This window comes from Azolla caroliniana, unplaced genomic scaffold, assembly GCF_043228905.1.
Source record: "Azolla caroliniana isolate FFs.n. ecotype wild unplaced genomic scaffold, voAzoCaro1.0.p SCAF_12, whole genome shotgun sequence".
Classification (NCBI taxonomy): domain Eukaryota; kingdom Viridiplantae; phylum Streptophyta; class Polypodiopsida; order Salviniales; family Salviniaceae; genus Azolla; species Azolla caroliniana.
This window is the reverse complement of record NW_028230447.1, coordinates 21239202-21253964: the sequence shown is the minus strand read 5'-3', so window position 1 is coordinate 21253964 and position 14763 is coordinate 21239202. Positions and strand designations below refer to the sequence as shown.

Below are 14763 nucleotides of genomic sequence, written 5' to 3'. Positions count from 1 at the left end.
CAATAGGAAGTATCATGTACACAATGGTGGCGACCCAACCCGACCCGACCTTGCATATACCGTAGGGGTCCTCAGCCGATACATGTCAAACCTAGGACGGAAGCATTGGGAGGCTGTCAAGCATATCTTCAAGTACTTGAGAGGAACCGAATATGCACAGTTGACTTTCGGATCGGCAAATCCAACCGAAGTCGAAGGCTACACCGACTTCGACTATGCCAAGAATCCGGATAATCGGAAGTTGACATCAGGCTACATCTTCACCTATGGTGGTGGTGGAATATCATGGAGGTCAAAGCTTCAAGACTGCACGACTCTGTCTTCCACAAAGGCTGAGTACATAGCAGCATTGGAGGCAGCAAAGGGTGATTTGGCTGCACCGACTCACTGTCGACTTCTCGGCTACAAGCTTAATCGACCACCCAGCGCCGATCATCTATTGCGACTCACAGAGTGCAATACACCTCATCAATAATCTTGTTTATCCTGTGAAGACAAAGCATATTAAGGTATGGTATCATCACATCCGAGAGCTAGTAATAGAGAAGAAGCTCGAAGTCCGGAAGATCGACACCGCGGTGAACATTGCTGATTGCTTGACAAAACCACTCCTAGATCAATGCTTTGGAGCATTGAGGAAAAAGATAGGACTACGACAAGTGTTTGAGCAGAAGAAAGCCAAACATAGAGCTGATGAAGCAAATTCTACAAAGTCGGAATGCCAAGAGAACGAAGATGCTACATTGAGCAAGGACACAGACTTGGAGAAGAAACGATCAAGGTATAAACAAGTCGGAAGACAGATCGAGGATCCAGCAAATTAGGCAAACTTTGGTCTGTATACATATCGAATTAGGCTGAAAGCCGACTTCACCTCTGTAACTTCTACCACATGTCGGCAGCCTCACATGTATACTATCACCTATAGATTATACTTGAAATCTAGGTTTACGAGGGAGATAACCCCAAATCATTTGTATACATAAGAAAGAGCAGTCCCCTTTTATAGGGGAGTTTGTTGGCATAAAAGGTCGACTCCGTCCACTTTGTATCTATAAGTGTGAACATGTCTGATATTTAGGGCTTGAGTATATAAGCTATAACCTAACGTTGTAACTGTGTGAGAGAGAAAGAAAGAAAGAAATATTAACGTCTTCCATCTTGAGTCTTGTAGAGAGAGAGTTACAGAATAACAGAGAACCTCCATTCAAGCTCGAGTTGTGTCTATCTTCTGCTTATTATTATTACTACATATTTGTGTTATTTGTTGTGCATAGATCAACAGGTCCTCACACACATACTTCCGCGCATTCGTCGAACATCATTTCACACTATTGGGCTGGACATGATCCATACTTTAAAAGGGTAATGTGATTGTCTTACTGGAGATTCTAAAGCTAAAGCTGCTCTGCATCATTAGTTTCTTATTCTATGGAATCTAGTCCACTTAAATATCCTTTTATGAAGAAAAAAGAAATAAAGGATGATCTTCATAAAATCTAAGTTGTCAGCCCCCCAAAAAAATGTTTGATTGGCACCAATTGTTTTTTTTTTTTTTTTCCGGAAAAATATCCTTTCATTAGTTATGAACAACATTACAAAAAATTGACCTACCATCAAGCTACCATTGATCTGGTGCATTCTTCCTTAGGTCCCATCCCTCAACACTCCACCACTCCTTAACCAAGTTATGTGATTGGTGGTGGGAACAACCATACTGGTGGCGCTAAGCACCATTTAGGTCTTGGCACCAATTGTTATTGGGACTAGAAATGATTAATCTAGAGATCCCATAGTTAGGATGGAAACATAAGAGACATGCAAGTCCAGTATAATTGCATAAGGTAAGACGAAAGTTAAAAGTGATTGGGAAATTGCAACATGGTATTATTGTATGTGCGCAATGGGGATGGGACATTATTGTATGTATGTACATTATGTATGTGTATGGATCATATGTATGCATGTGTATATATGTTGACATGTTGTGTATGTGTACGGATCATATGTATGCATATATATATATGTTAATATATGGATATGTATGTGTATGGATCATATGTATGCATGTGTATATATGTATGTGAATGAATATGTATGGATCATATGTTTGCATGCACGTATGTATGTATATGTATTGTGCATTGTGTACAGATCATACCACGTAGTATGCATGTATGTATGCATAATGCAATGGGGGGTGTATCATGTATGTATGTGTGTATGTATATGCATCATAGGTTTGTATGTATGCATATTGTGTGTATGGATTATATGTAGGACGCAATGGGGATGTATGAATGTATGTATGTACGCATGTTATGGATCATATGTCTCCGTGCATGCATGTACATGCATGCATCTATGCATATATGTATGCATCTATGTATGCATCTATGTGTGTATGTATGTATGTATGTATGCATCTATGTGTGTATGTATGTATGTATGTATGTATGGGTATGTATGTATGTATGTATGTATGTATGTATGTATGTATTTGCATGTGTATGCTATTGGTGGCTGGTATACGGATACGGGCGCCGCACGTGCGGATAGGCCAATGGGATGACGCCACGTGGCGGGGCCAGTGGACATATAACACGGGGACCAAAGATTTTGATCGTATAACGTCTTCTTCTTCTTCTTCTTCTTCTTACGTTAATTTTTTCCTTCGTCTTTTCTTGCCACCTTTTCTTCTTCTTCTTCTTCTTCTTTCAAGAAATCCAGCCCCTCCCTTTAGGGTTTATCTTAGGGTTAGGGTTAGGGTTAGGGTTAGGGTTCGGGCTATGGTTACTCCTATTCCACGTTGATTTTCTTTCTCTCCAGGAAGGAAGGAAGGAAAAGATACGTCATCGCCTCCTTTCCTTCTCTTCCACTCGGAGGAGCTATGGCGAACTCTAGGTTTTGCTAAACATTCCCTTCTCTGCAGGAAAGTAAGAAAGAAAAGAACGAAAGGAAAGACTCGCCTTCATCTCCTTTTGCTTCTCTGCTCTCTGGAGCTATGGTGACCAGGGTTTGTTAATTGACGGGGAAGCGGAAGGCTCGTCACCCCCTGCTTTCTTCTTTTTCTGTTTTTAGGTTTAGCATTATTGTTAAGATTCCCTTCTCCTTGGCTCTTGAGACATGGTTAGTGGGGTTTTGTTAATACCTGCTCTCTGCAGTAAAGAAAGAAAGACTCGTCATTCTCAGATTCTTCTTTTCTTTCTTTCTTTACTCAATGTTGCAGAGTTAGGGTTAGGGTTAGGGTTATGGTTGAGAGCTGTGGTTTCTTCTTCTATGCAGAGATAGGATTAGGATTTTCTCCTGCTTTTCCGCCGGATTGGAGAACGAATTTCCGTTCTTTCAAGTTGAATCTGTAATCACTTCAAAAATGTTGCTTCAAAGTACTCATTCGAAACCCAGCAAGAGAAAGCTCAGTTCTTTGCAAGAAGAAGAAGACGAAGAAGGTGATCACCATCTTCATCAGATGATGATGATGAACCAAACCTCTAGCTTCAAAGCTCCGCCATCGCCATTCCACGTCCTGCACATCGAAGAAGAAGAAGAAGACGAAGACGAAAGCATGCACCATAGCCATATAAGACACATTCACCAGAGCCATATTAGATATAGCCCGGATCAAGATCAAGATCAAGATCAAGAACATGATCAAGCACAAGAAGATCATATTTTCGGCTTCTTTGGAAAGAAGACGAAGGTGTGCACCAATAATTCGTTTGAAGAAGACATAATTCATGGAAACCTTAATCTTTTCAGCGACGATCTTTACTCATTCAGAGATGATTCTGGTGTACCAGGGTTCGATTTCAGCTATCAACACAGCGATCAGAACCTGTCTAGCGGAAGCAGTACCCCTAGCGCGGGTGGAAACCCTAACTTTCTCCACCTTGCAAATTGTAGCTTCAACCCCGGCCACCATGAAAATACCAACTTCCCTCACAATGGAAGCCCTAGCTTCACTCAACATGATGAAAGCCTCATATTTCCTGACGATTGTAGCCCGGAATTCACTGAGCATGAAGGGAACCCTAGCTTTCCTCAGAATGGGAACTCTAGCTTCACGGAACATGATGACAACCCTACCTTCCCTCAATGTGGAAACCTTAAATTTATTAAACCTAATGACAACTCTAGCTTTGATGAACATGATGGAAGCCCTAATTTTCCTCACGATGGAAACCTTAACTTCAGTGATTATAATGGAATCCCTAGCTTCTCGGATCATAATGGAGAACCTAATATCACCGATCATATTAATGGAAACCCTAATTTCAATGATCAGATTTTAAATGGAAACGCTAATTTCACTGATCATAATGGAGACCCTGACTTCCATACTCACCACGGGATCTTGCTTCTTCCTGACCTACCTTTCCATCATCATCATCATCAACAACAACGGGAACCAATTAATGATGATCATATCAACAGTTTCTACGAGTCTTCTGAATTATGCAAGATCCCTCTCTGTGAAGATGTTACCGTAGGAACTGCTGATGGTGCGGATTCTTCTGATTGCTATGCTGCTTGCCCGGCTGGATCTCTTGTTGCTCCTCCTAGAGCTCACTCCGATCCTTCTCTTGATCCACAGTAAGCTCCTCCAATCTGCCATTTTTCTGTTTAATTCCTTGCTTTTTTAGCCAGCTAATTCATTGCGATATGTTTGTTACAGTTTGTTAAATGTGTCACCTCTCAGTTTGGTAGTTGGTTGGTTTATTTATTTTGCGTCATGATTAGTTTTGATGGTCCAAATCATGTAATTATCTTCACAAAATCGTGACTTTCTGTATATCAATTGATTTTAATCCTTGTTTCTTAGTAAAATCTTTGGGAATTCTGTCCTCTCTTTGTGTCTTTATAGATTGAGTTTTTTGAGTTGCATTTTATGTTCTCTCGTTCTTTTCTATGTCACTGTAGTTCGTTTTAGTTTTTGCCGTCTCTTTGCAAACCTGTCATGTTTTGATATTTTCCATCTCCAATATGTCAGTTTTTTTAGTTTGTTAGGTTTGTTCGTCCCTTTTTCATTTCACCATGCTTTCATCATATGTAAATCCTAATGTTGCTCCTTTCAAATTAATTTTGATCCTTAAGTTTTGTAGCTTCTAATTGTCATGCTAATTACAAGCTAATTTGTTATTTCCTTCATGTTAATTTCAAGATAACGCTGTTGTTCCTTGGATGCTTAGTGTGTATATGTAATTAGGATGACTAATTTGAAATGAACATAATATGTTCACTTACGTGGAGAGAATCATGCATCCTGCGCACAATATTATTATAACAAGCCAAATGATCCTTTCATAAGAATCCTTTGATGCGCAAACGAGTGTACTTAAATTGATTGAAGTGTATGCAGACCAAAGTTAGACAAAAGTTTCTTACATGAATTCGGATGGCCTCCTTTACACTAAGGAACTGCACTTACATGATTGAAGTGTATACAGACCAAATTTAGCCTAAATGAGCCTCACTCACATGGATTCAAGCGAAATAAAAAACAAGAACGTAATTTCCAATACTCTTTTCAAAGCAAAGAAAAGTAACTATTAGCCTACAGGTGATCATTTATAAGATGGTTAGCTTCTTTACTCTGAGATACTCATCGATATCACTAGTACGTCATACTTTAATCATATCATGCACACTTTAATGATTCTCTAAAACACAGACGATAATCACTTAAAATGTCCACTCTTCACATGGTTGTTAGTCATTACGTTGATCAATTATCCATCTATTTAGCTCTGCTGAGATTTTAAATTTAATGTTTCGATCCATCACATCTAATGTATTAATAACATCCCTCAGGAGTCTTGAGTTTTGTGATTTCAATGTTTCAAATGAGTTGCAGGGTTTCATGAAAAGAAATGTTTGAAACTATCATAACTGAGCGTTGTAAGAATCATCATCAGTATGCTTTTCCATCTTTTTTAATTAAATAATTATGGCCCTGCGTAATTCAGAACTCAAGGATTATACAATGTAGATATTTTAGTGAAATTTTCAGCAGATTTATAATCATAATTTTACATACATAAGCAATGTATGTTTCCACCTATTTTAAATTTAATTACTGTTTTGCTCTACAGATTCAAAACCTCTAAGGATGAGATTTTCAGAATAAATAGGTAATTTAATACTGATAGGAGCTCACATAACTGGTTTGACAGCTCAAATTACCTCTATACCAAAGAATTGAACAGTCTCAGGAAGAAAGCAGTGATTATTTGCAACTCTTGAAGTCTAGAACAACTCAGGGTCTGAACACTAGAACATCAAAATTTTCAAGCTAGATTCTTGCAAGATATAAAAGAAACTAATTTAGATTATCCAATCTGAACGAATATTGTTTTCTAAAGTCAAACGTCTAAGTTAACAGTTAACTAAATGAGTTTGTAATATCTCAGCTTTTCTTGTTTCCACAGGTTTTTTGAGTTTGGCACAGTGCACATCCCGGTAATTTTGCAACATGGGAATTCCACTCTGAGGGAGATCTTCAAGCCGGGCAATAGGCTTTCTCTTGAATTATTTGCTTATCATTGTAAGTTTTAGCCTCTCTATATTTACTTCCTGTCTTCTGATTATGGAAGGAAATAAAGACCTCTCAAAAGAATTTCAATAGAAGTTCCAGAAAGCAAAATAAGTTTCTGTGTTATTTTTTATGATCCATGGGGAGTGGGTCACCTTTGAATACGTAACTCTATCATGTGAATTAAACAGAAAATAGTTGCAAATCACTCTGTTTTTACATTTTTAAAGAAGGGTTTTTTATGAATTGAATAGTAGGCTAATGTAAGGTTTAATTTTTAGATTTTCTTTACAAACAAGTGAGTTTAAAACTAGGTTCTGGACGGACATCATATATAGAAGGTTTGGGTATAATATGAACCTGCACGAGATTTTATCTGGAAGAAGTTTACCGTGTTTAGAGATTTGCATTTTGAAACATTAGTCTAAGAAGGAACTATTCTGCTTGACATCACATAACTGGAGAAAATTATACTGGCTTAAAGTAAATAAATAAATAAAATTGAAGCTAATCTTATGTGACAACCCAATGCAGTGGGTGATGGAAATGCACTACTACTACAGCCAAATTGGGTGGAGTTAACTGAAGATGGCAGCTGTCCTGATGGATCATATCAGCAAAAGAATTTGACCCACAGTTACAAAGCTTTGATTGATGAGCTAATGTAAGGGTAGTAGAAACAGTATAGACGACAAAATTGAATCTTCCTGCAAAATACAAAATAAATTAACACTGTTCTTGAGGTTCTCACATAGAAAAGGAGCATTGATCCGTACATATGGAGAAAAATAATGCTATTATTATTAGATGAAAAGATTCTTTCGTTGTTTTTTCTGATGATCCATATCTGGAAGGTGTCTTACAGATAATGATCATAGTCTTAAAGGAAATGACTGGTTTTCATATGTTTCTATGGATATTTTATGTAGAATCCAAAATTTTGTATGAACAATGGTAATTTAAATAGCATCAGAGAAGAAGTGTTCATTCTTTTGTCAAGATGCAATAGAACTATCTAATGTACGCACTATTGACATTTCAGCTTCAATGAAGCACAAGGACAACTCCAAGTGATAATTACACCTTCACCGGAGCTAGAGTTCGATCTACAGGGAACCGTTGATATAAAGGTGTTCTTGAAAAGACAGAGAGACGATGAAGTGCTTGTCTTGAAGGAGCTTCTCCAGGAACTCTTTCCGCAAGATTTTGAATTACATGACTATTTGAATGAAGTTGACGAGATAAGGAATTGGTCAGAAAGGACTGATGATTGGACCACATTCTCTGGGTTGCTCAGTGACCTAGAGAGTGAAGGATATGATGAGGCACCACATCCTGTTGGTCTTACTGTCCCTCTACGATCTTATCAGTTGCAATCATTACAGTTTATGCTTGATGCAGAAAAGAGAGAAGGTGGTCTTCTCAGCATCAATTACCACAAACTTCCCTCAACTTCTACATCATCGGAACCTCTTTTATACTCTGCATCCTTTGGACACCTCATGGAGTTTAGGAAAGGTGTTTCTTGTGGAGGATTCCTATGCGAGGAAATGGGACTTGGAAAGACAATCGAGGTAAACATTTGCACCATCACGTCACAAGATTTAGTATCATTAGGAAAGAAAAAACATATAAATTTCTACTAATATACCATATAACTAGGGAACAATGATTGTTTAACTTTTCATCTAAAATGGGAGAACTTTGATTTATTGTGGCACATAAATCCCTGAGAGAAATTATTTCCCTCCAACCTTAACCCGGCTATTTATAAAACACGAGGGTCATTTTTGTTAATACTCTTAAAATCCTTAATACCGATGAAGTTTCAAGTTTGTTTTTGAGAAGTTAGTTACTGTAGAAAAATTGTGCTTCGGAATTCATTAAAACATGGAAGTGAATGTGGCTATTGAGACTATATTGTAATAAATTCATAACATTGTTACTAAATCTTCGTACAAAGGCTTCTTCTGATACTATTTTCAAAGGACAATTGAATTACAGAGTTTATGCGTTTAGTGGCAAGCATATTTCTTGCACATTTTGAATTATTTCCAAGTTCTAATAGGAAAATTTTGACATTCTTTGCAGATATTGGCTTTGATTTTATCTAATCCATGTCCCATTGATAAAGCAACTGCCCCAAGCTTTTCTCAGGGGACTCTGAGTAAGCTTTTAATCCTTGTGCTTGGATGAATTCTTGTTGAATACAATATATGATTTCCCGTTGAGTGAATATTTTCCATGGGTGAGGAATAGAATACTTTAAAAAAGTGGCTGCTTATTATTTCATTCCTCATATTGTGATGTTTACTGCAGTTGTTTGTCCTGTGTCTATTGTTGGGCAATGGGCTAACGAGGTGAAGAGCAAGCTGGCTGCAAACTTAAGCATCTACATGTACCATGGCTCCAAAAGGCAAGAATAGATGTCTTCGTTTATTCATGTATGTAAACATCTTGCTTGTTTTAGTCAATTGCTGGAGAACACAGTGCGTTTGTGTCTAATGCAAAAAGATAGTAGGAATGTAACGGTAGTTATTAAATCCTTATGTGAATCATGTGTGTAAACATCTTGCTTGTTTTAGTCAATTGTTGGAGAACACAGTGCGTTTGTGGCTAATGCAAAAAGATAGTAGAAATGTAACGGTAGTTATTAAATCCTTATGTGAATGAGAGGGAGTTTGAAATAATGTGTGAAAGTCTTTACAACCTCATACAACAATACTTTGATATGGTGGAAGGTAAGTTGATTACTAATGCACAGCCTCGAGATAATTGCATACACAAAATTAACCCAAGATAAAAATAATTAATCAAGAATATAAATGTAATTGCCAAATGGAATGCCTTGTATTTGCATACTTGCAAGTTTCACATGCAGTAGTTCTCCATTTTGAGTTCATTAATCTTAGCCTATATATTTTCTCAAAATTTCTGTTTTTCATTTTCAGGATACGAGATCCAAAGAAACTTTCGAAGTTTGACATTGTATGGATTCTTATTCTAATCCATTCTTGAATATTCACTCGTTTTTACTATAGAACCCTTAAAAAATGCCTGGTATCTTTAGTACTTTGCAAATTGTTTCTAACTCTACAATTCTTCAGGTTATCACAACATATGCCACATTGGGTAGTGATTTTAGCAAAGCAACACAGGCAACTAGGCACGGATCTGGATTTGCTGAACAATTTTGTCCCCTCCTCAGTGTGAATTGGTGGAGGGTTGTTCTCGATGAATCTCATACGGTAAAATGTAATTTTGATGTATATGTAATAGGAAAACACTGGAACTAAATCTGAGATTTTATGTATTCTACCAAACGCCCTTGGTTTTCTTTATCATGTGTGCAATTCATAGCTTTTTTCTTGAACGTCTGTGCAATTTGAGCCATTTTACAGTTGATTCATCTCCTTTTTCTTTCTTTCTGGGTTGACTAATGATGTTTAATAAAAATAATGAGAAATGGGATCATATGGTGAATTAAAGAAAAACCCAAATATAGGTACCGAAAACATCTGTGAACTGTACATTGAATCGTGGTGTGCTTGATTTTTTGTAGGTGAAGGACCCTGCACCTTTGCATTCAAGGGCATGTGCAAGGCTGAAAGCAGAGAGACGATGGTGTTGTACTGGAACTCCAATTAATACAAGTATATATGATCTTTATGGACAAGTAAGTAAACATCTTCTCTTATTTACAACGTGATTCCAATTTGGACTTGCATTATTAAACTGGTTTATTTCGTTTATATATGCTAGTTTTTATTTCTCAAATTGGAGCCTCTAGATAACAAAGATGTTTTCCGAAGGAGAATTGGACGACCATATGAACGCCATTGCAAAAACGAGGACCAGACAGTTCTCCTATGGACTCTTAACAAAGTAAAATATAAAGTTCTTTCATTTTTTACTGCCTTTTCATGCCTTGTTGGGAAGGAAGATGTTATTTAGTTTTTTTAGTTTATTTATGGATATAAGTAGGCACTAACCATTATTTAAAACTGACCAATTGATGCATCAGATGATGATAAGGCACACAAAACAGCAAAAGCTTAATGGAAGGGAACTTTTAAAATTACCTCCTAAAACTGAACAAGATATCATTGTTACCTTCTCTCCAGAGGAAAGAGTTGCCTATGATGCAGTTTATCAAAAGGTCCTTGCCAAGTTTGAGCAGTTCAGATCTTGGGGTCCAACCATAGTGAGCAAAAATATACTTCAGATCATGTCGCTACTCTTACCTCTACGCAGGTAAACACAAGTGTCTACATATATGGCATTAACATGTTAATTCCATCTAATCGTTCTGGTTCTTTATTGACTTCTCTGGAAACATAAATCAAAAGAATATCGTCTATTAGAATATGTTTTCTTCTGGTATTGATTTGGGCATTTTAAAAAATCAGACTTTGTAGTGGTGGCTTCATATCAAAAGTTGAGCTTCATGCTATGGAGTATGTAAAGAGGGAAAACAACACTGCCACATTTGATTCAAGCCCTGACAGTGGAAAGATATCCCCTACAGAGGAAAAGGAAGGGGAACAACTAGAGGTTGAATGTGGAATATGTTTTGAAATTATGGAGTGCCCTACCCGAACTCCATGCAAACACTGGTTTGTAGTTCTGCCTTTATTTATTTTGGTCTCTTCCTCTCCAAGATGATACTAAAATTCTCTTATATTTATAAGGTTCTGTTTCATACGACATTTTGACCTCTTAACAGACGTCAGTATATGGTTCTTCATTTTTTTTGTTTTATCTTCCTTATCAAATTTGCCTTTATTAGCTACCCAAAAGGACAATACTACTGGTACTTCTGAATTGCCTCATCAGCCAACTCTTACATTTTCCTCTTCCGATTAGTTGCCTATGCTCCTCCGTTTACCAAAACTTATTTCTCCTTTCTTGAAAACCAAGAGTACAGTTTTATCTCGTGGATAGATTTTAGCCACTAGTTTCTGTGTCTGTAGTATCTTTTTTAGTTTCATTGGACATTGTGGTCTTTATTCTTTATTACCTGGATGATCGGAAGTTTTTGCTATTTCTAGCAACCATTAGTCAAACACTGAAGTTTTTCCATTGTTTCTATATGGTACTTTTCTTAGGCCCTGATAATGAACCTATACAGTTGCTGACTATCATGAACCTAATATGGATTATTTCAGGTTTTGCCAGGAATGTGTTATGTCAGTCTTAGGAGCTGGAACTCTATCGTGTCCAACTTGCAAAAGTTCTCTACAATCAGAGCAACTCGAAATATTTGATAAGCCATCAGGATTGCCATTGCTTGAAACTGATTTCTCAATTCCTTCCGCCTCATCTGGAAATGGATGTGATGAAAGACTAGTGACAGGTGTCCATATGAACTCCAAATTGGAGACCTTATTGGCAGATTTGGCTAAAGTAAGGGAAGAGAGTTCAGGAGCAAAGGTAAGATAGGTACTGTTTTTATGATTCCTAGAATAAAATATTGTTCTTTGTATTGTGGACAAATCATCAATGTCAATTTAGGGGCAAACTGATAGTATGCATGTTCTAGACTGAAACCCAACATCAAACTATATATTTATGTGTGTCCCAAGATTTTTTACTGTTTTATTATCCTGGGGCGTTTTAAAACTACGCATTCAAAGTTTGGTGCTGAGCAAGAGTTTGGAACCTAAGAGTTACCACAACACCACATTAACATATTTGAAATTTACAATATCAATATGTAGAATCTAAAAGAAATCATTTGAATTCATATTGTGCTTTAGCATGTAATAACATTTTTTAATGAATCTTTTACACCTTTACTAAGATTGTTTTTGAAAACCTGTAATCTGCAGGTTCTCATATTTAGTCAATTCACGCAGACAATTGCATGGTTGAAGAATGAGTTCAAAAACCAAGGAATAACTTACCGCTTCATCAGTGGAGACATGCCCATGAAGAAAAGGGCACAAGCAATTGAAGCCTTTCAAAAGGTGAACACCTTATTCCCTCTGTCATGCAAACAAAGCTATTCAACTACTGAATTCATCACATTGCAGTTACCAGCACCTGATTATATGTTTTTCGTTAATGCTACTTCCAGGATCCGCCAACAACAGTATTTCTGCTTTCTATTCGCACTGGTGCTGTAGGTTTAACTCTCACTGCAGCATCTCATGTTTACATGGTATGAGATTCATTCACACTAGAGAGACATAAGGCCTTTTATGTCATTAAATGAACTCATTCGATGCATACTCATTGAGGATCTATGTTCGAATAAATTGCCATTTAGCATGTGCATTCATCTCATCTAATGCATCCTTTGAAGCCATTGAACACATACATCGAAGGTACACTGATTGAGGATTTTCAATCAAAAAAATGATTGTTAATCACTTGCATTCACATTAAGTCTTTGACTGCTATCAGGCTGATGCATACTTACTGAGCATTTGGATTCAAGAAAATTCTCAGAGAGTATGCGGATTTCCAAAATCATTTGAATTATGCAAACTCTACGTGTAGTAGATAAGCATAATCATTTTGCACATTCTAAAAAACGCATCCATAGAAAATAATATTACAGTTTACAACTGGGAAGAAATCACGGTAGATCATTATGGCATTGTAAACTTCCATGGCTGACATGTTTTTCTGTTTTATCTTTATGCAAACAGCTGGAGCCTTGTCTTAACCCAGCTGTAAGTTGTGAAAAAACCCTGTCTTTTATATAGTTCAACCTATATTTAAATACCTAACTCTTTATGTCTATGTATACAGCTTGAAGAGCAAGCTGTTGGTAGATGTTGGAGAATGGGCCAAGAGAGACCAGTTGTGATTAAAAGGTAAAAAAAACTAATGTCGAAGGTAATAATCTTCTTCTTTTTGCACATCAAAGACCTAATTCGGCTTGAAAACATTTTAGGCTATATGTAGCAGACTCAGTAGAAGCGAATATCTTGAAGCTCTTACAAAATCGTCGAACATTCCAATCAAAGCCTTTGAGTACACAAGAACTTACAGAACCCTCCAGGTTTGTTGCAAATTCTAAAGAAAAAGTGATAGGAAAAATCTCCTAAATCTCTTGACGAGACTTATGTGATGATTTTTTCCCTCTTATAATGTGCCTAAGCATAGATTAAAGTTTGATATGAATAAAATTCTTGTGATAACATGTACAGAACAAAAGCTGGAAAGAACAGTGTGACTGATGTTGCGGGCTGCATCAGGTCAGACAAACAAAATCTTCGCCTCAGCGAATTTGAAATTCTTTTCTCATAGAGAGGAAGAGAGGTCTGTATGGGAGAGTCATACCAATTGTCTACATTTAGACAACGAATTAGATTGCTAAAGAGATTGTGACAGCCATATGCTGAATTTCTAACCAAAAGATATTGTGGATTCATTGATTCAGAAAACCATTTGATCAAGATCAGCTTCATATATGATTGATGTAAAGTTAGCTTGCTAAGACAAAACATTTTCTATTTTTACTTTGGCATCACATCAAACTGTGGCAAAAAAGGATGCACTTTTATATTGTTACCAACAATGATCCTTGTATGGTTGTCACTGTCTCTCTATTTCTCCTCTCACAGATTATGCGGGTTGTATTCACTCTCCGAAATTCATGTGATGTAAATTTGAGATAGCATTGAGAGACAATGTTCTCTTAACACACATATATATACATAATTATCTAGTTGATTGCAATATCTTACATAATGTGTCACATCTTTGGCATTGTTGTAGCAAGTTCTCTTTTGTGTTTTCATGTTTTCATCACATTCATTAGTAGGATAAGTGGCATTTAGATAATGTAAACCATCTCTTTGCAAGATCTACCCCAGTATCTAGCATTGAGGTTTGGAATATGTTTAGCTCATTTTAAAGTATGGTTTACTTCTCCTGTTTACTTTGAGATAAGGAAAATGGCCTTTGGTGTGATACCCTGTGGGATGAAATAAATGGTCCTAAGTAAAGATTAAAGTCAGTCATTATATATTCAACCGTAGAAGAAGTCTCTACGCCGGTCAGGAATGTATTGAAACACTGGAGAAATGTATTAAAACAGGAATGTAGCACTCACATTCAAGATTTTGCTAGTGAAGTCCATTATGATTATGTTAGTTTGCCAAGATTCCATGGTGAACCCGCGGATCGCCTTGTTTGTACAGCCTAATTGGTCCTCAGGGATTCCACCTTAGGCATGTTGTGACAAAGGGCATACAACATATTGTGGTGTCTTGGTG

General features: G+C 36.9%; 1 protein-coding gene across 1 annotated transcript; it reads left to right on the top strand.

Annotated features, from left to right (window-relative positions):
• The first annotated feature begins 3565 nt into the window (after positions 1-3565).
• Positions 3566-14224, top strand: LOC147857481 (DNA repair protein RAD5A-like). Its single transcript, XM_087328169.1, has 19 exons — positions 3566-4593; positions 6429-6544; positions 7067-7196; positions 7575-8106; positions 8624-8699; positions 8852-8948; positions 9484-9520; positions 9640-9780; positions 10095-10208; positions 10295-10417; positions 10557-10786; positions 10942-11148; positions 11701-11965; positions 12364-12501; positions 12612-12695; positions 13189-13212; positions 13292-13356; positions 13437-13544; positions 13693-14224. Exons 1-19 carry the CDS (start codon positions 3566-3568, stop codon positions 13790-13792), a joined length of 3615 nt encoding a protein of 1204 aa, XP_087184295.1. The 3' UTR covers positions 13793-14224.
• Positions 14225-14763: the final 539 nt, after the last annotated feature.

Excerpts from the sequence above, each read along its gene's own strand:
- LOC147857481 (XM_087328169.1), top strand. The coding sequence starts at position 3,566 with ATGCACCATAGCCATATAAGACACATTCACCAGAGCCATATTAGATAT. Across the intron at positions 8,107-8,623 it reads GACTTGGAAAGACAATCGAG|ATATTGGCTTTGATTTTATC; the intron begins GTAAACATTTGC and ends CATTCTTTGCAG. Across the intron at positions 13,357-13,436 it reads AGACCAGTTGTGATTAAAAG|GCTATATGTAGCAGACTCAG; the intron begins GTAAAAAAAACT and ends AAAACATTTTAG.